Consider the following 22,245-nt stretch of genomic DNA (forward strand, 5'->3'; position numbering starts at 1 on the left):
ATCACACCTGTTGGCTCTGGAACCACCTGGGTTCAAAGTCCAGCTCTATCGCTTACCAGCTATGTTACCTGGTTCAGTTACTTAACCTCCCAGAGCCTCATTCCTCTCATCCGTAAGACAATTCCCTTTTTCGTGAGGGATTCAGTGCAAACATCCATGCAAATGCTCTCTCAATGAATGTTATTTATTAATATTCCAAATCAGCCTCGGAGGTGGGGGAACGTTTTTGTTTTCCCATCTGAGGCACGGGGGTGATCGGAAAGGGATTTGCAATGTCAAAGGGGAACCTCGGACAAGGGCACAGTGTAGCCGCAGGTTGAGGCCCTAAAGGAGGGTGTCTTGAGCACTGGCAGCCCAGACCTGTCTGAGCCAGTATGGGCTGTGTGCATGGTGACTGGGGGACAAGGACCTCCTTCGGTTCTTTGGAGAGAGGGTTGCGGTTAGCTCTTGAGTCTGGGACAGTTTTGGAGGGAGGCAGGAGATCTAATCGACAGTTCTCTCTTCCCTCCCCTCCCCTTCCTTCTTGCTAGGGAGCACTCCTAGAGGGATGGCGTGGGGCTGGTGACATAGGAGACATAATGTATATAACAAGGATAGTACATAAGGGAGAAGGAATACCGCTGTATATGAGTAACCTTTCTGTACCTGCCATTAGGGTAGTGTAAATCTGAAGTAGATTCTGACAAGTGAAGATGCACATGGTAAGCCTAAAGCAATCATTAAAAAAAGTGAAAAAACATTAAAGAAGCTGGAAGTTTCTAGAAAACTTTCAGGGCATCTGTCTAAGCATGACTTCACGTCACCCTTTTGTGAGCATTAAGTTAGTTAACTCATAGGAAGCACTTGGAAAATACTCGGCATGGGGTAAGCACATTGGTAAGTTTCAGTTGTTCTTATCCTCACAATAACTTTATGGGACAAGCTTCTTTAGTTTCCCTCTTGTACAGGTCAGGCAGGACACAGAGACTCAGAGATGCACAGTAAATGGCCTGAGGTCACAGAGCAAATAAGCAGGGGAGGCAGATCAGAACCCACGTTTGTTAGACTTCAACGCCTCACACCAGTGCATAGAGAGGCAGGTCCAGGGGCGCCCGGGTGGCACAGCGGTTAAGCGTCTGCCTTTGGCTCAGGACGTGATCCCGGAGTCCTGGGATCAAGCCCCACATCGGGGTTCCTCTGCTAGGAGCCTGCTTCTTCCTCTCCCACTCCCCCTGCTTGTGTTCCCTCTCTTGCTGGCTGTCTCTCTCTGTCAAATAAATAAATAAATAAAATCTTTTAAAAAAGAGAGAGAGAGAGAGAGGCAGGTCTGAGGACTTTCATCACTGTGTTGTTTTCAGTAGCTTAAAATCAGAAACAGTGCAGATGTCCACCAACCGCAGCTGTTCCATAAAACCTGGCATGCCCAGCCAGGAAGTACTTTGGGCTGGGTACGAGAAACCAGGTCACCCTCTACACAGGGACATGGGACTATCTTCAAGACATTCTGTTCAGTAAAAAGAACCCCTGAAAAAAAAGTTCCATAACCCACAGGAAACAAAGCCAAATAGTCCATAAAATCTAAAAGTGTGTGTGTGTGTGTGTGTGTGTGTGACCTATAGAGGCTCATATGAAGCAGATGAAGGTGACTTAACCAATAGGATCTATTTATAGGAAACTCCCTTTCTTTAGACTTTTATTTTTGTCGAGTTTTGAGATAACACATACTCAAAAAGAAAAAATTCAGAGTATAGCAAAGTGTCAAGAAGAAAAAAAAAAAAAAAGAAATCCCCTTCTCCAGAATTAACTAGGCTAACATGTTGGTATATGTCTTTCCAGTCCTCTCTCTGTGTGACTGTGTGTGTGTGTGTGTGTGTGTGTGTAGGCATATACGTGCATATAGAAACATATCCATATGAATATGAGAATTCTGCTGCTCTAACAAAGTGTCCCCCATATTGTAGAAGTTTAAATCACATAGAAGTTTATTTCTCTGCCACATTAACTCTGGCTTCCAGGTAGAATAGTGGCTGCATAATCATCAGGGTTGCAGCCTCCTTCCATATTCTTGCTGTATTATCTCATCCTGTGGCTTCCTCCTCATGGTCTAATAAGGCTGCTCCAGATCCAGCTATCACATCTGCATTACTAGCGGCAGGAAGGGGAAATGGGAAATGGAGGTCCCGCTTCTTCCTTTTAAGTCCACCACCAGAAGCTGTGCGCATTAATGTTGGTAACATCCCGTTTGTCTGAATGCAGTCACATGGCCACCCCTTGCTACAAGAAAGCCTGGGAACTGTGGTCTTTACTCCGGGCTGCCACGTACCCGGCTGAAAGTCAAGGGTTCTAGGACTATGAAAGAAATGGGAGAAGGGATACCATAAAATTAATTCTCTCAATAATAATAGCTTCCTCCATCAAGACAGTTCTGTATCTTACATTCTAACCATTGAACCCTGCGAGACGACGCTGGCTTGGACCAAACTGCCGGTTGTAAGAGCAGACTGTCTTTCTTAAGGCACAGCCAGGAGCCAGCTGCTTCTGCACATAGGGAATTTTCAACTGAAAGCCATTTCAGATGAAAGGCAGAGTCCTGGCAATATCAACATTTGCCATGGCACTTCCTCCACTCTTCCCCAAGCCATCACGAAGAGAATCAGGAAAGGCCATTCCGTGGCCAAATCAGCATTGTAAGATGATGACGTGTGTCACAGACCCTCTCTGGCAAGTTGCAGCCCCTCTGCTGATCATTCTTAAAATGATACCGTTGGTCTGCGCATGTGTAAATCACATCCTGCCTACAAAAGCACTCATTTCTTCTCATTGCTGGTCCTTTCTTTTCACTTCCAGAGGAGAAGGAGTTTGAGTGTGTATGCGTGTGTGCGTGTGTGCATGTGTGTGTGTGTGTGGTGAGAACATTTAAGATCTACCCTCTTAGCGACTTTCAAGTATACAATACAGTGTTGTTAACCTTGGTCACCCTATTGGGCACTGTATCCCCAGAAAGCATTCCTCTCATAACCGTAAGTTCGGATCCTTTGGCCAACATCTCCTCATTGCCCCCTGCCCCCACCAGCCCCCAGCAACCACCCATCTACTCCCAGTTTCTGGGAGTTCAGTTTTTTTTAGATTCCACATGTGAGATCGTACAGTAGTTGTCTTTCTCTGTCTGACTTGGTTCACTCCGCAGAATGCCCTCAAGGCCTGTCCATGTTGCCACAAATGGCAACATTTCCTTTTTTTTTAAAGGCTGAATAATATTCGTGTGTACATACGCCTTTTCTTTATCCATTCATCTGCGATGGACGGTGGGATTGTTTCCACGTCTTGGCTGTTCTGAGTGATGCCGCGATGGACCTGGAGTGCAGAGATCTCTTCGGTAGAGGTATTCTCTTTCCTTAAGATATATATCCAGGAGCGGGATGGCTGGATCCTATGGTAGCTCTCTTTTTACCTTTTTGGGGAGCTTCTATCCTGTCTTCACAGTGGCTGCACCAGTTTGCATTCCCACCAACAGTGCGAGGGTTCCTTTTTCTCCACATCCTCGCTAGCACTTGTCATCTCTTGTCTTTTCGCTGTTCTCCGTTCTAACAGGCGTGCGGTGCTAGCTTGTTGTGGGTTTGACGTGCAGTTCCCCGATGATGAGTGATGTTGAACTGCTTCTCGTGAACCTGTCGGTCATAAATATGCCTTCTTTGGAAAAATGTCTGTTCACATCTTTGGACCATTATTAATGGGATTTTTTTTTTTATATTGAGTTCCTACCTTTTGCAGAATCTCTTCCAATTCTCTGCTTTTAGTGTCTCCTGTCATTAGCTTGGTCCCATCCAGGTAATCCAAAATAATCTGTTTTAAGTTCTGTAACCTCGACTTCATCAGCAAAGTCCCTTTTGCTATGCAGCATGACATATATACAGGTTTCAGGAATTGGGGTGTGCATGTCTTTGGAGGTGCCATTCCGCCCACCCCTGACTCATATTTGCTGAGCCCTTCTCAGGGAGAGGCACTCTCTAAGGTTGCTCCGCTGCCCCGGGGCCTCTGCAGGCTGGCTTCCGCTAAGGGGCTGGAATTTAGCCTGCTCCCCACCCCACAGCATTTGCAAGCGCAGTTTCCACTGACAGGAAGGCACCCTCCTTCTGGCTTTGCCCCCTTCCCTCCCACCACCGGGAGATACCAGCTGGGGGGGGCATTTTGGGGGAACCCGCCCACCTGCTGCCAACCCCAGGCCAGGCTGAATCCGGAGTCCTGAGCTCATTCTTCAGGGAACTTATTTGGTTGGAGGGCCGAGAAGGCAGGTGACTCAGTCACCCTAGCAACGGGGTTTAAATTCGGGGAGGACGGGGCGGAAGGGCTGTCCAGGGTCCTTAGTAGATATTCTCAGACAGTGGAAGCTTTTCATGACATTTATTGAGGACTTGCTGTTTGCGGCTGTGGCACTAAGCTTGCTGCACTTATTAATAAGGTCGCCCAACCCTCACAGCAACCCTGGATGGGAGATGCTCTTATTGTCCCCATTGTACAGAGGGGACTGTGGAGAGCGGACTCACGCACCTTCACTTAAAGGCCGTCAATGTCCTAAAGACCTCCGAGGACGGTGGGTGAAAGCAAAACCATAGAGATGTCCAAACACAAATAAAATGGGCAAAAGAGGGAGCCTGGGTGCTTCCATCGGTTAAGTGTCTGCCTTTGGCTCAGGTCATTCTCACGGGGTCCTGGGATGGAGCCCCGCATCAGGCTCCCTGCTCAGTGGGGGAGCTGCTTCTCCCTCTCCCTCTGCTGCTCCCCATTGCTTGTGCTTTCTCACTCCTCACTCATTTTCTCTCTCAAATAAATAAAATCTTTAAAGAAAATGGGCAAAAGACCGGAACAGACATTTTTCCAAAGAAGACATACTTACGGCCAACAGGTTCATGAAAAGAAGTTCAAGATCACTCATGGAGGTGGCTTTTCCAAATACCCTGTCACCCTGTCACCGAGTCCTTGACAGAATGCATTAGCATGACTAACGCCATACTCTGCACGCTCTTCTACGTCTCCTTTCTCTCTGTGTGTAATTAATCTCGGAACATCTTCTCACATCAGTACAGAGAGATCGTCTCCTTGCTCATTATCCACTCCAACATCCTTTCTGGGAGGGAAGGACTGAAAACAACCCAAATGCCCTTGTCAGGGCAAATACAAATAAAACTTCTTCCCCCTGCCAAAAAGGGAGACATCCCCCCCTTTTCTTAGAGCATCTGCTTTAGAAAACTTGTGAATTCTTTCCCTGCTCCTTTCAGGTGTATTCAAATCTTTTTTTTTTTTTTAAAGTTGAATAAGCCTCTAGCCAGTTTTACCTCCCAGGATCAGTTTTCTCTAGGACACAAGAGCCATTTCTTTGTAAAGTAAATAGGAAGAAAGTCCCTGCCCCCATCACCCAGCCCCTGGGGGGAGGGGAGGAGCCTAACATCAGTGTTTGGCTTCAAGTTGCAAAAAAACCTCCTCATAAAGACGTGAGTTTCTTTTTCCTGCACAAAAGACAGTTGGCTAACCCCAGAGCCATCCCAATTGCCAGGTGAATTCGGGATGAACGATGGGGCCCCCACTTGAGGACCAGCTACCGTTTGAGAATACGGACGTAGTAGGCTGTATCTGCTGGACGACGTGAAAGCTGGGGTTTCTTTCTGCCTTTGCAACCACTTCAGCGGATTGTCTGTGCCCTGCACCACAATCGAGCTTAACGCTTACTCAGTAATAAAACCGTTTTCTTTCTCTTCTACTTTTGTGGAGAGGTTTTCTGGTTGGCGGGAGATTTCGTTTTACGTTTGGTCTCCAATACCTTCAAATGTCTTTCTACGGAGGACTGGTTGCATAAATCCAGCACCTCCCCACTATGGAATACTACATGGCCATGACAAAGAACCAGAACCTTCTCTCCACTTTCGTTGTTGAGCGAAAGTGCAAGGTATACGGTAGTTTGGCAGTTTTTCTGTAAAAAGAGCCTGTATTTGTACTTGCATAATCTCCGCAAGAGTGCGCAAGAAACTAGGAAAAGTGCTTGTGTGTGTGCATGCGTGTGTGTGTGTGCATGCGTGTGTGTGTGTGCGCTGAGAGGAACTGGGCAGATGGGGGACAGGAGAGAAGGAATTTTTTTGCTGAACATCATTTTATATTTTCTTTCTTTTTTTTTTTTTAAGATTTTATTTATTTATTCGACAGAGATAGAGACAGCCAGCGAGAGAGGGAACACAAGCAGGGGGAGTGGGAGAGGAAGAAGCAGGCTCCCAGTGGAAGAGCCTGATGTGGGGCTCGATCCCAGAACGCCGGGATCACGCCCTGAGCCGAAGGCAGACGCTTAACCGCTGTGCCACCCAGGCGCCCCCATTTTATATTTTCTGATTTTTGAAACATGTGACTACATTATCTATTCAAAATAAATTAAAAGGAGGGCTAGTGGCAAGCAAACAAACCGCTAACGAGAAGTGCCAGGACCAGACGTTCTCTAAGCACTTGATTTTATTCATTTCTGAGCTCAACCTTGACCTTCAAACTAACTGAAAACTGATGATATTGATTTTGGGGTTCATGTTAAACTTTTTCTTGGGAGGGCTGATCTTAGTGTAAAAGCAGGGAATGTCTATCTAAAAAAAAAAAGAAAAAAGAAAAAAGAGAACAAAATAACAGTCAGTGAATGCACTCCTTCCCAGACTTCCCAGAGTTCTCAGGGTCCAGTCCTGGCCTTGGGGAGTGGGGGAGGGGATGGGACTCACTTCCGGAGGTTTGGTGTAGCCCCTCCCCCCATCATCTCTCTGCCTCCCAGGAGGTCACTCATTTTCCAAGGAGCAGGAAGGGGTGTGAGGGGTACAATGTCCATCCATATTGGCAGCTGGGGAGTCGGGATGCCCAGGATTTCACCGTTTGCCATCTGTCTTTGAGAAGCTTCTCTGCGAGGAGAGTGGGAAAAGGGATACGAGGCAGGGGTCATCTCTCAACCACCCTGGCCACTTGACGGCTGTGTAGGCCAGCTTCTACCTTGTTATTGTCGTTGGGCATCAGATCAGGAAATGGCCCACGAGGGCTTGCTACATGCTGGGCACTTCTCCCCTTGATCCCTGTGCTAAGCCCGTGAGGTAGGTGCTGTTTATCATAATCCCCATTTTAGGAAACCGAGGTACAGAGAAATAAGTGACTTCCCCGAGGTCACACAGCCTGCGAGGGCTAGCTCACCCTCTCAGTGGTCTCCCTTCCGACACCCCTGAGCCTGCCTCCAGCTGGGTCTGCAAACCTGCCCTCTCTCTCAGTAGTCCAAAGGAGTTCTGCAATGGAGTTGCGGGCACGGAGACACAGCATCGGGGTAGGGGTGTGTTTTGCAGTTCCCGGTCCCGTGGGAGGCCTTGTGGCGTTCTCCGCCGTTCCCGAGGGGAGCTGGCGTGGATCTTAAGTACTCAGCCTCTGCCTCCCAGCTCCCCGCCACTTCCCCCTGTGACGTTGGGCGTGTGCCCTGCTCCAGTTGACGGTGTTAGTAATGGGGGCGGGTCAGGGTCCTGTACTGGACTGCGCCAGGCGTCCTAGGCGGAGCACTGCAGGCTGCAGAAGTCGGCGGAGGAGAAGAGCCTCAACACGTTGACCAGCGGGAACATGAGCAGAGCTCCGAGCAGGGAGCCCAGCTGCACCGCCGCCCCGCACCACAAGAGGGCGCTGCGGCTGCGGTCACGCAGGATCACGCCCAGCATCACCTTGACGTAGCTCAGACAGCCAATGAACAGCACCCACGAGGCCACCTGCGAATACCGGGCGGCAGAGATGCAGAGTGAAGGGAGCTTTGGGGTGAGCCCTAGGGGAGAAGGATGCTTGCGGGGTGACCTAACTGGGCTCAGGGAACCGCATGGAATAACCTTTAAGGTCAATAGTCTTTGGGGGCGATCCCCTACGGCTAAGGGGGCCCCATGAGTTGACACACACCTCCAGGGCAAAGGAGAACCCAACAGCCTTTGTGTCCCCCCATGATCAAGTCAGGGGCATCTGGGAGAAGGCCAGGGCGGAGGTACACATGGCAGGAAGCGTGTAGCATTCAGGGGAGAGGTTGGAATGTCACCTTGGACCAGCCACCTCATCTTTCTAAGCCTCCATTCCCGAATGAGAAGCACCCCTTCCCGGACCCAACCCCACCTGGGGCTTCCTTCAGAAGCAAACACAAAGATTTTGGCCAACAGAAAGCACCTTGGCTCGGGGAGGGGTAGGGAGGGAGGCAGCTCCACAGGCCAGATACTTACAATGAGGATCTCTCCAGCCCAGTGGCCCTGCATGAGGGGGCAGGGGCTCATCACGGCCATGGCCATGTTGTAGGCCCCGAAGCCAGTCCCGAGCACGGTGAGGACCCCCAGGAATGGCAAAGACCTAGGGCAGAGTAGAGGAGGAGAATGGAGGAGAGGACCTCTGCCTCTCCTCCCCTGGGCACTGCATAGAACGGTCAGCGTCTCTAGGGTTAGAGGTCAGATCCATGTGGAAACTTCCAGGCCACCTGGCTCAAGCGGGTCAATGAGGTTCCTGAGGGGCAACATGGGTCTAAGTCACCCTGCGCATTCATGGCAGGAGAAAGAGAATGGACTGCTGCTGCGGGGACCTGGTTCAGATCCTACTTCCCATTGAAGCTGCAGGACTGGCCCCTGAGCCTGCTTCCTCACCTGCGCGAGGAGCCTTTCAGGGCTGCCGGAACCATGGAACAGAGCGTGCAGGGTCTGGCCCGGGGCCCCACCCAGTGTTTTGTCTGCTGCCATTTCCTCCTGCAACATTCCCAGCCTCAGCCAGGAAGCCGGCCTGACAAGAATGTGGCTTGGAGCCTGGCACAGCAGGCTGTGCTGTGCGACCTCAGATGACCCCTTCCCCTCTGGTGTCATCTACAACACGAGGTCTACATGATCTAGGGCCCTCCTGATGGCTGGCTTGGATGCATTCCATCGGTGTGACAATGGAGGACCCTGTCCTGTATCCCAGGTCGTCACCCCGGGGCCTCCCTGTGCACGCTTTTCAGAACACCAAGTCCTGGGTGGGAGCGGAGGGCCTGCCCCTGCCTCTAAGGACTCTTTCTACTTCAAGATTCTTGGAGTCCCTGGCTTTCAGACTGGGTATTTCTAACATTCTGGGCCCTCCTATTCCACACATCAGTGGCCTCTCCTTCCACTTCCCCAGAAATCTCCAGCCTCCTTCCAGTTTCAAGCCCTAAGGGAGAAAATTCAGGTTTCTGGCAATGTGACATTTTCTGTCTGACTCTCCTATCTTGTTCTCCCTCCTTCCTGGGCTGGGGAAGGAGGGTGCGAGCAGGTCAGAGAGGCCCACGAGGGCACGCAGGGCAGAGCGGGGGCTGGGAGGCTGTGCACCCTCAAGTTTCATGACCTCAAAGTCCGGGTGTCTCCTCCTAGGGTCTGAACCCCTGCCACAGAACCACTTCGGTTGTGTACTAAAATTTGAAATCTTGGGTCCCCATCTAGGCTGGCTCGATGTGCATTTATCAATTTGCCTAGCCAGTCTTCCAGAACTACGGCTGTAAAGGAGCCAGTTTGAGCTGGAGGCGGGAGGGCAGGGCTGAAATGCTGGGAATTAGACCACGAGATTAGACCCCTTCTGTGAGCCTCAGGTTTCCCACTTATAAATGGGACCCTCAGCTCCTATCTGCACATTCCTCCTCCAGGGCCAGTGGCCCGTCAACACCTCTGGACCTGCCATACACAGGTACTGCCTAAAATCATTACCAAATTAGCTCATTTTATGCTCCCAGCAACCCTAGGAGGTAGAACTATTATCCCCATTTTCCAGATAAGTATCCCTGAGGCACAAAGAGAAGTGATTTGTCCGGGACCCCATAGCTAGGAAGTGGTGGAGCTGGGATTTGAACCCAGGCAGTCAAGTCCTAGAAACCATGTTCTGTACGCAGAACCTGACCGTTGGGGTTTGGAATTCTGACTTCTGGAATGAAACAGATCCCAACAAGAGTTCCCCAGGGCCAGCTGGGGCAGACCTGTACGGCAGAAACATGGAGAGGAAGCAGGCGAGAGGGTTGGCCATGGAGCTGAGGGTGGCGGACAGGTGGTAGGCCACAGGCCCGTAGGAGAGGCAGGAGTAGGTCTGCACGGATGGCAGCACGCCGTTGGTGAGCGCGTTCACAAAGGCCACCAGGACGTAGATGAAGGCCAGGTGGGCTGGGTGGTCGGAGGCCGTTTTCTCCTCTGGAAGCCCCTGGGCCTTGCTGCTAGGCCCTGGGTCTGGGGGGCCCAGGTCGTCCCCTTCCCGTGGCCGGATGGAGTGGAGGGTGACCTGGGAGGTGAGAAGGTCTTCTATGGAAGATTCCCTGGGTCTGGGTTGACGCTGGAGGAGAAAGAACGCGGCGAGGCAGCAGGCCATCATGAAGGAGAGCAGGAGGAAGAAGACCAGGGGCGAGAAGTTGGCCGGGAGGTAGCGGCTTTCTAGATGGACGGCGGAACGTGTCGTTCCGGTCAGGTCCGTCCCCAAAGTGCTATTAGCCCCCTGGAGAAAGACAAAACGAGGGTCAGTCAGCTCCCTGGGGGATGTTGGGACACAGGTAACAGCAGCACCAAAATCATATCCGATAAACAGCGCGCACTGTTAGTAAGGAAGGGCGGGAAAGCTGCCTCCTCGCGGCCTGTGCAGTGGCACCATTAGCCCCAGTTTTGGAGGGTTTGGGGGTGTCAGAACGGATCGTCTTCCCTGAGGCTCACGGGGAGTATGTGGCAAAGCCAGTCCGCTTGCTTCTTTCGGACTTAGAAGCTATACCGTTTCCCACGCTGCCGCCCTCCAGGGGCTGGTGACCCCAATCCCGCCAGAGGAGGGGCAGCGCCACCCCAGGTTGCCCTGTGGGGATGTGGCCTGGTGTGGCCAGATCTCTTCTCAAGAGACGCCGTGCACCTAGACCATGCCTGTGAAATTTCAGAACATTTACATGTCTTAACTAATTCAAACACTTCCAGGTGGAGTGCTTGTAGGGTATGGCGGCCCGGGGCCCCTGGTTCGCACCCATGGCTGGCCTGCTGGGGTCTGGACGATGCCAGGCGTTATGGGACGTGTCCAACACCCTGGGGTGGAAAAAAGCTGAATGTTTTAACCACATGAAGCATTGAAGCAATGTCTAAAGTCTACGGTTCTGGGGTGCCTGGGTGGCGCAGTCGTTAAGCGTCTGCCTTCGGCTCAGGGTGTGATCCCGGCGTTCTGGGATCGAGCCCCACGTCAGGCTCTTCCACTGGGAGCCTGCTTCTTCCTCTCCCACTCCCCCTGCTTGTGTTCCCTCTCTCACTGGCTGTCTCTCTCTCTGTCAAATAAATAAATAAAATCTTAAAAAAAAAAATAAAATAAAGTCTACAGTTCTGGGCGCCTGGGTGGCTCAGACAGTTAAGCATCTGCCTTCGGCTCAGGTCATTCTCATGGGGTCCTGGGATCGAGCCCTGTGTCCAGCTTCTTGCTCAGCGGGGAGCCGCTTCTCTCTCTCCCTCTGCTGCTCCCCCTGCTTGTGCTCTCTCTCGGGGAACACTTGCTCTCTTTCTCAAATACATACATACATACATACATACATACATACATACATAAAATCTTTAAAAAAAAGAGTCTCCAGTTCTTAGCCCTCAAGTACCTTAGTATCAGCTGGGGACTTTTGAATAAATACAAGCTCACCATCCCTGTTTTGCAATTCGGAAATGCAAAAAGCTCTGAAAGTTCAGATTTTTTGCATGCCTCCATTGGCAGCCACACTTGAACGCAGGTAGTCTATTTACAGCCTTCATGTGCCCCCCCCCCCGGGCAGGAATGCGCCCCCCCCCTGCCGCAGGCAGTGACGTCACCGCCCTGGGCTGCTGTGTCCCAGGTGCTATGACAGACCAGGCCAGGTGTCTTCTAAAATCTGAAACTCCAGATTCCAACACACTTCCGACCTCAAGGGTCTCAGAGAAGCTCCAGCCCCCAGAGGGTCTGATTTCATTGGTTTGGATGCGGGGGCGGGGGGGCACTGCTGTGTTTCAGGAGCTCCCCCAGGTAGGTGCTCTGACGTGCAGCCATGTCAAGAACACAAGCCCTCTGCGTGGCCCTCCTTGTGACCAAGCATGGAGCGCCGTAATGGGTCATGCCGGGTACCTGTAGAAAGACAGTCCTCCCGGTGGTTGCAGTGCTTGGGGTGGTGTCTAGTGGCTGAGTGACATTGACACAGGTGGTGAGACCCGAGCCCTGGGCAAGAGCCACCAGGGCAGGCAGGAGGCCGCTGAGTCCCTCGCCCACGAAGAAGGTGGTGAGGTAGCAGGTGGGCAGCCGGCTCATGAAGGGCAGGAAGGTGACGGAGGAGGTGCAGTCCACCAGTGCCAGGAAGAAGGTGAGGACCATGAAGGCAATGCTGTGGTGGCCGTCCAGCACCCAGGAGGTGACATTCCAGAGGAAGGCGAAGAGGGCGCAGGCGACGGTGCCCACAGCCAGCACGGTGAAGATGATGGGCACCTCGGAAAGGCAGCTGGGCTGGAAGTGATGGAGCAGCGTGACCAGGAGGGGGCCGATGTTGGCCAGCTGGATGACCACTGTGAGGTAGGAGGGAAGATACCACCCCTCGGGCAGCTCCGTCACCAGCAGGGGCAGCTCCACCCACAGCCCGTTGATGGCCACCCAGGAGCCCATCCCGAAGGTGCAGACCAGCAGGTGCGTCAGGAGAGCCATGGTGATGTCTGTGCTGTGCTGAAGCCGCCGCCCCCCAGATCAGCCTGCAGTGGGGCCGGGGAGAAAAATGCCGAGTGAGGGTCACTGTCCGCCGAAACACGATGCCGTGGAGCCCAGGATTTCCCTGATCCTTCCCCTTCTCAAGAACAAGTTGGCTTTTTACGATAGGAACACACAGACAGATTCTTTTATAACTAACCTTTCCAGAGGGGCAGGCTTCCCTAACCACAGCTCATAATTCCAGAGACCACCAAAGAAAAGTCTGACACACGAAACTGTGTAAATATGAAAACACATAAAAGTAATCCAAGAACAAACAAAGCACCTTCCTAAAAAAAAAAGGCCAGAAATACCAACAATAAGATCAAAAGATGACAACCTGAGGGAAAATATTTGCAGTGTAAATCACAGACAAAGGGAACATCTTCCTCTTACGTAAATAGCGTGTAGAAATTAAGAACAAAAAGACTGAACGGATGAGTGGTCAAAAGATGTGAACAGTTCAGAGGAAAAGGTACAAACAAGCCTTAAACATACAAAAAGATCTGGGCTAGCACCCAGCTCTGCAACCAGCTAGCAGGGTGACCTCGGGCAAGTGACATTGCCTCTGTGCCTCCTTTTCCTCATCTGTAAATAGAGGATGACAGTCTTGACTTTATGGTTTGTAATGATATGCAAATATGTTAATGAGTCAATGCTTTTTAAACAGGGCCTGGAGCACAGTAAGCACTCACTAAGGGGGCTAGCTGTCACCCTCATGGTGAAATGCTGGGTTTGGGGACATGGTCATTTTTGTCCAATTCACATGAAAATTAATACATGACAATTACAATTTTTTAAAAGAGGAAAAAAACAGTTTCCCCTGAGGCACCACTTTGGAGAGAAATGTTGATGGGGCCAATCATCTCCCTTTACAGATGGGAAACAAGTTGGGGTCTGGGGAGGTGGGATTTGGAGCAGGGTCCTTGCAGCACTTGGTCTCCTGACCAACCCCCCCCCCCCCAGCTTAGTTCTCTTCTAGAAGCTACGGAAGCATCCCATCCCGGTGGCTAGGCCTCACCTGGGAAAGTCCCCACACCCCAGCGGTTCCTTTCCGGGTTCCCACACACAGAACTGACTCTCAGCCCCAGATGAACTCCCTTCCTCCTTCCGCTGAGCAGAGTGCATTCTGGCCTGCTTTCTGTCCTGCTCCCCCACCGTCTGTCTACAGGACTTAGGCAGGTGGCTTAAGCTCTGGTCTCTCACCTGTGAGGCCGGCCTGACAGACAGGCCTGGCTCTGCCCCCCTAGCCCCCCAGAGGACCCAGGGAGGGAAGTTCCAGGCAGTTGTCGCATGGGGAGGACTTTTTTCCAGGTCAGTTGTGTGCAGCTTCTTGGCTGTCCACTCCCGCCTGAGACCAGAATGTGGTACAGAAGAGGGAGAATCCCATAGAAAGAAAGCTGTCCTGCTCCAGCCCAGGCAGAGTTGCGCCTCTGATGTTCCAAACGATAGGGAAGGACAAAAAGGTAGAGGTTGAATGATATTCCAAGGCAGAGGCTGCTAGCTGTTCCCATTACTCACTCTTTCCTTCTTCCTTAGTTGTCACAGAGACCAGATTTCTGGCTGGGCGAATAGCCGCCCCGCTAAAGCGGAACATTTCCCAGCCTCCCTTGCAATGGTCAGCGGATTGAAGCCAGGCCCGTGAGGTTGTGAGGGACTTTGAGAAGTCTCCTTCAAGATGAGGGAGCATACCTTTCCGTCCTTCCTCTGTCCTGCTCTCTGGAACTCAGACGTGAGGGCCAGACCCCAGTGGTCGTTCTGTGCTAAGAAGGATGGTGTGGGGGCTAAGGGAGATTAGACCTTAAGGCTTTGTGACCCAGAGCTGCCACACCGGTCCTGTGTCGCCTGCCACTGAACTATTTTGTTTGTTCAACGCTGTTTACCTTGTAAATCAGCTGCTGTCTTGTTTAAGCTACTCATTGTATATACAGCAGAACAGTGGCCAAGTGTACAGAGAGAGATGTTCAAGGATATAGAGAGACTGATTATAGCAGCCCCCAAACTCAGGAGGACATTTGTCTCCTTTACTCTTGATGTCCCGACTTAGAAACTCTGGTCCTGCCCCAACCGGGATTTGATCAAAAACCAAGATCAAATAGGATTAGTTGTTGAAATAACACCTTGAAGTGACGTAGAGAGGCTAAGCGTAGAAAGGTTAAGCGTAGACTTGGGGACAAAGGTCTTTCAGAGAACTGCAAAGAGTTGGAGGGAGGGAGGGAGAAAAAGAGAAAGAGAGAGGGAGGGAGGCATGAGAGAGAAACAAAGAGCTCTCAATATGGGATTTGACGCCAAAGGTATAAATTAAGCCCCCGGGTCATTTCACATCGATACTGTAGTTCCCAGCGGAGTCAAAGCAGCCGCGGGTGTCTCTATGCTGAGTAACATTCCCTCACAGCCCCAGACAAGCCGGGAGAAGCAGCAGCGCAATCCGCGGCCGCGGCGGGGTGGTGACTCACTGCTCTCGGCCTTGACGGCAGAAGGTTGTGTAAAATAAACAAGGAAATAGAGGAGGCAATAAATGATATTTCCAATAAACGGGAATAAGTAAATAACTCAAGGGAGGAGGTGGATTTGCTAAAGATGGTTACTTTTATCATCTGAAAAGCTATTAAAATAATGAGAGTTCAGCCAGATATCCAGTTATGCATTTATAACTATGTGGTTTTCTTGCCTAGAACCAGTCAGAAAGTGAGACTTGCCATGGTAGTCATTTGGAGGAAAAGAAATAAAGCTGGATTTCTTTCTTACTTCTTATCCTTCACCCCTGAGAAAAAGGATTCCAGCTGGATCAAATGTTTAAATATTTTTTTTAATTAAAAAAAGAATAAAAATGCCCAAAGAACATAGAGGCAGAGGGAACTGCTTGTGCAAATGTCCTGGGGCAGGCGTGAGCCTGGGCCAGTGTGACTGGAGCAGAGGGCTTGATGGGGAGATAGGGGCAGACGGGCGGGTGAGGAGCCTGGGACTCCTTCATGTGCAACAGGCTCTGAGCACCGACAGACTAAATCCCCACACCCCACAGAGCTGAGCTGTCTGGGTTCTGATGCAGGCACCACATGGTTGTGCAAGTTGGGGGAAGTGATTTGGCCCTGCAAGTCTCTTCCATTGGCCGGAAAACAGTCGTGACGGTGGTATGGCCCAGCGTGACCCATCTCCTCTGTGGCTCTCCTGCCCGGGCCTGCTTCCAGGCAGCCACACCAAGTGCCCCATGCTCCGGGACCTGGGAGACACAAGGACCCCACTGATGGGGAACACAGCCATCAGTGACAATGGTAGGAGGATGTCCTCGCAGAGGGGCTGCATGTGCAGAGGTCTGGTGGCTTCACAGCGCTACGGGAGTGGCTTGCAATGAGTATGTTGGGAATATTTTTTAATATTTTTAATATTTTAATTTTAAGAGTACATAGCTCTTTTCTCTTTTTCCTATAGTGACCTTGCAGTTCTTGTTCATTCATTCGACCGGTATTTACTGGCCACTTGCTGTGTGCTGGACAGTAATTTCTGCTCTCAGGAAAGTGTGAGAAGTCACTGAGAGAAATAAAACCCAGAAATCTAGAGCAAGCCAGCAGTGATAAGGGCTGTAGGAGGGAAGCAGAGCTGGGAGGAGCGGGTGCCAGCCATCACAAATGGGGTTGTCAGAGGGAACATGAAGGAAGTGTGGGAGTGAGCCAGGCCAGGGGAGAGTGGTGCAGGGGGAGGGAACGGCAAGTGCAAAGGCCCTGGGGTGGCTGCAGCAGTGCGAGGTGGGGGGTGGGCAGGTCACGTAGGGCCCTGGAGGCTAGAGTTTGGGTGTTTTCTCTGAGCCCAAATCTCCATTCCTAGCCAGAGGGAGGACTGGCTTTAACTGTGTTTTAGCAGAAGCACACTGGCTGTTGTGAGGAGAGTAATGTGGGGCCAGGGCAGAAGGAGGAGTGAAGCCTGTTCATCTCTTAGGGAGCTGGTGTGGTAATCCAGGCAAAAAAGAGTAATGCCAACAATAGTAAGAACTCTAACAGTAGCCACCATTTACTGGCCAAGCACTTTACACACATTATCCATCGGATCCTTACAACAATCCCCAGGTAGGCAGTATGACCATCTCCATTTTATAAATGAGTTAATGCAGCTCAGAAAAGTGATTTGCCCGAGGTCACCCAGCTGGCCCCCTGGGAGCTGGGATTGGAACCTAGGCACGGCTGACTCTGCAGCCAGCCTGAGTAGAGTCCAGGAGGGAGGGGGTTACGAAGAGGTGGCAGGGGCTGAGCCAGATCCCTTTCCATTCACCCCCCCCACCTCCGCCACCCCACCATGGGCTGGGAAGGGGAGAAATAAGACTGGGAGACACGGCTGCTTTCTGGGCCCACCAGGGGCGCTCGGGGACCAGAAACCTAAGGCTCTGGAAGAGATGCTTAAGGCTTCACCCACCCCATGGCAGGTGTGCGCCAGGTACGGAGCCAGGACAGCCCCCCGCAAACGTGTCTCTTTCCTTCAAATTCTTGTATCTAAAGCTGAGAGTCCCAGGCCCAAGGGAGTGGGGCTGGAGGCCAGTGTGGCCTCAGTGTGTGGCTGGGCCACCTGCTGCCCCAGCCGGCAGAAAGGGCCCTGTCTTACCTTGACCATCCCGCGCGGCCCGCTTTGTTCCCCCACCGTGTTATCCGGCAACCGCTCACTTGCAGAGCTTTATCTGTGTCTTATCATTTGCGTGCTGACTGCTCCCACTGGAATATCATCTCCTTGTGAGCAGGGCCCCATCTCTCTTCCAGGGTCCAGGTGGCCACCTGGTTTGCAAAGGGCTGGGCCATCGACCGAGCCTGCCTCAGCCTTGTGGGTTGAGTCGGCCAGTGTGGCCCAGGCAGTGCCAGCCAGCAGTGTGGGCCCTGTCTACACCCGCTCCTGGACAAGTCCAAGTCAGTATTGTCCCAGAGTCCTTGGTGAATCCTGCAGGCCCCTGCCTGGGGCCTGGGATGTGGGACCTGGCCTGTCCTCATGAGACAGTGGGGAGGTTGTTCGGGTTGGAGGAAGGGTGGCTTTGAGTAGACAGAGCAGGGAGAGAGAGAGAACCGAAGCTAGAGTGACAGAGGGACAGAGGCAGGACAGGAGGAGGAGGTGGGGCAGAGAGGGCAGGGGGCAGGAGGGGAGCAGACAGAGGGAGAAGAGCAGCTGGGTGTGCTGGAACCCTGGCCCCACTCAGTCACCACGCTCACCTAACCGCTCCCATCCTTGTGGCTCAGGAGGCCCTCCCTTACCTCTCCTCACATCAGAGTCCCCCAGCCTCCTCCAACGCAACGTTCCCGTCTCACTAATGTGGGGAAACTGAGGCCCAGAGAGGAGGCAGTACATGCCCACACCGTGTCCCCCCCCACTCCCCCCATCTCAGCTTGTGGTGGTCATCCAGGCCTGTGCTCACTGGCTGTGTGTCCTCAGGCCGGCTGCTCACCCTCTCTGGGTCTTGGTTTCTCCATCGAAGAAAGGGTGTGGGGATGTCCCCGTCTTGTTGGGCTCGGCTGATAGGGAGGAAGCAAGGAGATAATGCGAGCCCAGGCTGGCTGGCAGGGACTTTGAGTTCCCTTCCTCCTCCTCCTCCTTCCCAGGGCCTGGAAGGGCTGCAGGCCTCCCACGAGGCTGACCTTGGCGAAGCAGCCTCCCTTCAGTGCCCATCCCAACCCCCAGCCCCTATGCCAGGCTGGTGAGAGTCCGGCCCAACCTGGCAGGAGCAGCCGTCTAGACTTCCCAGCGGCATGGAGACGCAGCCGGGCAGAGGTCAGTGGGGGTCCAGTCTTTTGACCCAGGAAGGAGGGGGCTGAAGTCCACCAAGCCAGCTCCAACCTGACCACAGAGGAGGAAGCCCTTCTTCCCTTCTATCCCTCCAGCCTCCAGCCCAGGAGTCTGAAACCAGGCGAAAAACCACAGACCACTGGCTGTCCCCAGATAAGTGCCCCCTGCACCCTCAGTGCCCAGTGCCAGCCGGCCCCTGCTATCTGCAGCTGTGTCTCACAGCCCTGAGCCACCCAGCAAGGCCTCCTTACCTGCTGGTCCCGTTCCCAAGTGGCTCTGCCTGGGAGGGGTGGAGGCAGACCAGTTAGTATTAACCTGCCCCGCCCAGCCCCGCGGAGGGGGAGAGGCAGGGGGTGGTGGGCGGGGCTGTCCCCGGCACCAAGAGCCTACTGTGTGTCTGCAGTCGCCCGAGAGGCCCAGTCCCTGTGATCCCGATGATACCACCGTACCAGTAAAAGGCTCACATTATCAGCGAGTGCTTCCTGCCATCCAGGTTTTATGAGGGCTGACTCCTAGAAGGCAGACGGCCTGCCCAGGCTGGCTCTGGCCTCCCCCAGGGCCATCCTAATTCCTTTCGCACAAGAACAGGGCTCCCCGGAGCAGAAACTCTTGGTTCAAACACTGGAGCTCAAGCAAGTCACTTGGAAAGTGGGGGTATTAATAGCATCTTCCCGGTAGGGCAGAAATCCTAACAGCCGCTGTGTGCCAAGCTGACTCTGTGCCAAGCCCTGAGCTTGACAGGCACGAATACATTTACTCTTCACCACAGCCTTTCGGGGGGAGACAGTATGATGATCCCATTATACAGATGAGGAAACAGAGGCCCAGAGAAGTCAAGAGTCTCGGCAGAGCTGGTCTCTGACGTCCACTGACAAACACCTGTCGGACCTTAGTAATAGTTCATATCTGATTAAATCGCTCAGGAATCCTAGGCAGTAGGCAGATGCTACTTTTAGTCCCTACTTTACAGATGGGGAAACTGAGACTCACGGAGGTGAAGTGACTGGCTCGAGGTGCTCTAGCTGGGAAGTGCAGGGTCAGATTCGAAGCCGACTCCAACTGGCGCTCACGCCGGGTCTGGCACCTACCGTAAACCCTCCCCTGAGAATTCTCGGCCCCTTTCTGCCTTGTTCTCTGAAATACTCATCTGCTTGAGGAGCGATCGCTCTCCAGGCAGATGCTTGGGATGAGAGGTGAGCAGAGCTCAGAGGAGGACACCGGACCCCTCTCTGAGCTGGCAGGGGCTCAGGAGCACTTTGGGTGGTGGGGACACAAGAATGTGCTCCCCAGGGGAGCCGCCACCAGGCCTCCAGCAGTGAGAGGCCGCTCCTGGCCCAAATCCCTCCCACCCACTGATGTTCCTTTCTGACTCCCACCGAAGGGCTCCCAGCTGCTGTGGACTCCCTTCTCGCCATCTCACAGGTGCCTCTTGTGGTATTTTTATTTTTAATTTAAAAACATATCTTGGGGCACCTGGGTGGCGCGTCTGCCTTCGGCTCAGGGCGTGATCCCGGCGTTACGGGATCGAGCCCCACATCAGACTCCTCCGCTGGGAGCCTGCTTCTTCCTCTCCCACCCCCCCTGCTTGTGTTCCCTCTCTTGCAGGCTGTCTCTATCTCTGTCGAATAAATAAATAAAATCTTAAAAAAAAAACACAAACAAACATATCTTTATTATCAACCCGCAAGGACTCCCCCGTTGCTCACCAAATTAAAAAAAATGCCTAAGCCTCACATTTACGTCCTTTCTCAGCTGGGACCAATAAACCATGACAACTTTTTTTTTAAATTTTTTTTATATGGGTCACTGAGGCCTTTTTATTCTGCACACAAAACCACTGGGGATCTTGCCTGTGGACACCTCAAGATTATAAAGTAGACAGACTTGGCTCCAGACACTGGGTGGGAAATGAGGTGAGAAAACAATGATTTGGGCCAATCACACGATTACAGAGCTCGGGTTTCCAGCAGGGTTCCAGATGGTCAAGTGGCTTCTGCAGCAGTTCTAAGGAAGCAGTGAGAACATCACAGGGAGGGGAGAGGGCAGTTGACTAGCAGAGGCCCTGGCCAGTCTCGGCTTGGGGCACTGAGCTGCCGGCGGCGGGGGGGGGGGGGGGGAGCAGAGGTCTAATGAGCCGACTCAGGACCTCAGGATTCGGGGTGCGCTGCCTGGAGCTTACTTGGCGAGGGGGTTTCTGAAGTTTCTGCCGGCGAACTCAGCCTTGCTACCCCGTTCCTCTTCAATCCTGAGGATCTGGTTGTACTTGGCCAAGCGCTCAGACCGGCAAGGTGCCCCTGTCTGGATCTGCCCAGTGCAAAGTCCCACCACCAGGTCAGCAACGAAGGTATCTTCAGTCTCCCCGGAGCGATGCGACACCATGACGCCCCAGCCATTGGACCGGGCCAGCAAGTGGCTCCTCCAAAGCTCTAAGGCTCAGAATCCTTTTCTTGAGTCGCAATGGGAACATCGTCCCGTAACCATGACAACTTTTATCACTTGCTCTTTCTTATATGTAGCGTTTCTTGCTTCCAGCCAGAACTGCTTACCGTTCTCTAAGTAATTACAGTAAGCGCAAGCCACCAAAATTTCCATATGAATTCTTCTGTTAGAACACCCTTTTTGGGGTGCCTGCGTGGCTCAGTCCGTTAAGCATCAGACTCTTGATTTTGGCTTGGGTCATGATCTCAGGGTTGTGGGATCGAGCTCTGAGTCGGGCTCCGTGCTGGGTGTGGAGCCTGCTTGGGATTTTCTCTCCCCCCCCCCCCAAAAAAAAGAATACCCTTTTTGCCCCATCTCTCTCTCTCTCTCTTTTTTTTCTCCATTGGTAAATAAAAAAACAAAAATGCATTAATTGAGTTCTTTGTGGGAAGCACTTTGGGGAACATAGAAGACTATATAGCTTTTCCTAAGAGCTTATAGGCCAGTGACAAGGACAGGACAACAACACACAAATGCTCAGCAACAGTATCCTGGCAACAGCTGCACCGTCTACGTGGCGTGTGTGTATTTCTGGGAGCCTAGCTCGGTGCTGAGCTCAGAGCAGACACTTAATAAACGGATACAAAATGCATTCATAAATGTATTTGCCCTGTCGACTTGTTGAGAACAACATTCCTCAGTTCTAACACCTGTACAGCGTCGCTGATTTCTTTAAGAATTTAATCTTCTCTCTTTCTCTCTCTTTTTTTTTTTTGAAGCAAACTTTCCTAGATTTTAATACATTTCATGGCTTTTCAAACCCAGGTATTATAAAGGAAGATCAATAAACTAAATTTTCAGATTTTATCATTATGCTCGTGTGAGCTGTTTTGTGTGAGCTGTTTTCCCCTGAATCGAGAGGCCTGCGTAGATCGACAAGGCCTTCACCTTTCCCTCACTCTCTGTAGCTTCCAGTCCCATCCCCGTCCACCCTCTCCCGAAAATCCAGTAAAGACTCAAGACCCCTTCCTCCCCCCCCCCCCCCCCCCCCCCCCCCCCCCCCCGCCTCCCGCAGGCAGATTTGAGATAGTCTCCCCTCCCGCCCCCATCTCCTCGTTTAGCTGCCTTGCAAATTAAACTTCTTTCTTACTGCAAACCTGGTCTCAGTGTTTGGCTTTGATGAGCACGGAGGGGGTTTGGGGGGCGGGGGGCTTCGTTCCCTCATTCAGTTACACCAACGGTGTCAGGCACTGTGAGAGATGCTTGGGACCTAAAACTGAACTGAAGAGACAAAGCCCTTGTCTTTGGAGGTCTGACGTTCTTGGGGAGCGAGAGGGACAAGAAACGTAATAAGTAAGGACATTATTTAGTGCGTTA

At 52.2% G+C, this 22,245-nt stretch overlaps 1 protein-coding gene and 1 non-coding gene across 4 annotated transcripts; both read right to left on the minus strand.

The window, feature by feature from the left end:
• Nucleotides 1-7,503: 7,503 nt before the first annotated feature.
• On the minus strand, nt 7,504-18,554 carry SLC52A3 (solute carrier family 52 member 3). 3 transcript variants are annotated; one of them, XM_057312611.1, is made up of 6 exons: nt 17,287-17,974; nt 12,857-12,932; nt 12,091-12,701; nt 9,971-10,476; nt 8,229-8,352; nt 7,504-7,736 (listed from the first exon to the last, which is right to left on the minus strand). In XM_057312611.1, the coding sequence occupies exons 3-6, from the start codon at nt 12,655-12,657 to the stop codon at nt 7,524-7,526; spliced, it is 1,410 nt and encodes a 469-aa protein (XP_057168594.1). In that variant the 5' UTR covers nt 12,658-12,701; nt 12,857-12,932; nt 17,287-17,974; the 3' UTR covers nt 7,504-7,523. The 3 variants fall into 3 exon arrangements, with proteins under 3 accessions (XP_057168594.1, XP_026358988.1, XP_057168595.1); XM_026503203.4 differs by lacking the exons at nt 12,857-12,932; nt 17,287-17,974 and adding an exon at nt 18,113-18,554; XM_057312612.1 differs by lacking the exon at nt 12,857-12,932.
• Nucleotides 18,555-20,850: 2,296 nt separating this feature from the next.
• On the minus strand, nt 20,851-20,923 carry LOC113258866 (small nucleolar RNA SNORD124). Its single transcript, XR_003317388.2, has one exon. It is a non-coding gene; the product is annotated as a small nucleolar RNA SNORD124 (small nucleolar RNA).
• Nucleotides 20,924-22,245: the final 1,322 nt, after the last annotated feature.

The sequence above is a fragment of the Ursus arctos genome, unplaced genomic scaffold (genome assembly GCF_023065955.2).
Source record: "Ursus arctos isolate Adak ecotype North America unplaced genomic scaffold, UrsArc2.0 scaffold_16, whole genome shotgun sequence".
Taxonomy (NCBI): Eukaryota; Metazoa; Chordata; class Mammalia; order Carnivora; family Ursidae; genus Ursus; species Ursus arctos.

What these genes read in the sequence shown, in the direction of transcription:
- SLC52A3 (XM_026503203.4), bottom strand. Translation starts at nt 12,657, where the DNA reads ATGGCTCTCCTGACGCACCTGCTGGTCTGCACCTTCGGGATGGGCTCC. An exon ending in GGAGGACTGTCTTTCTACAG is followed by an intron (nt 10,477 to 12,090) that starts GTACCCGGCATG and finishes GTCTTTCTCCAG; the next exon opens with GGGGCTAATAGCACTTTGGG. An exon ending in GGGCTGGAGAGATCCTCATT is followed by an intron (nt 7,737 to 8,228) that starts GTAAGTATCTGG and finishes CGGTATTCGCAG; the next exon opens with GTGGCCTCGTGGGTGCTGTT.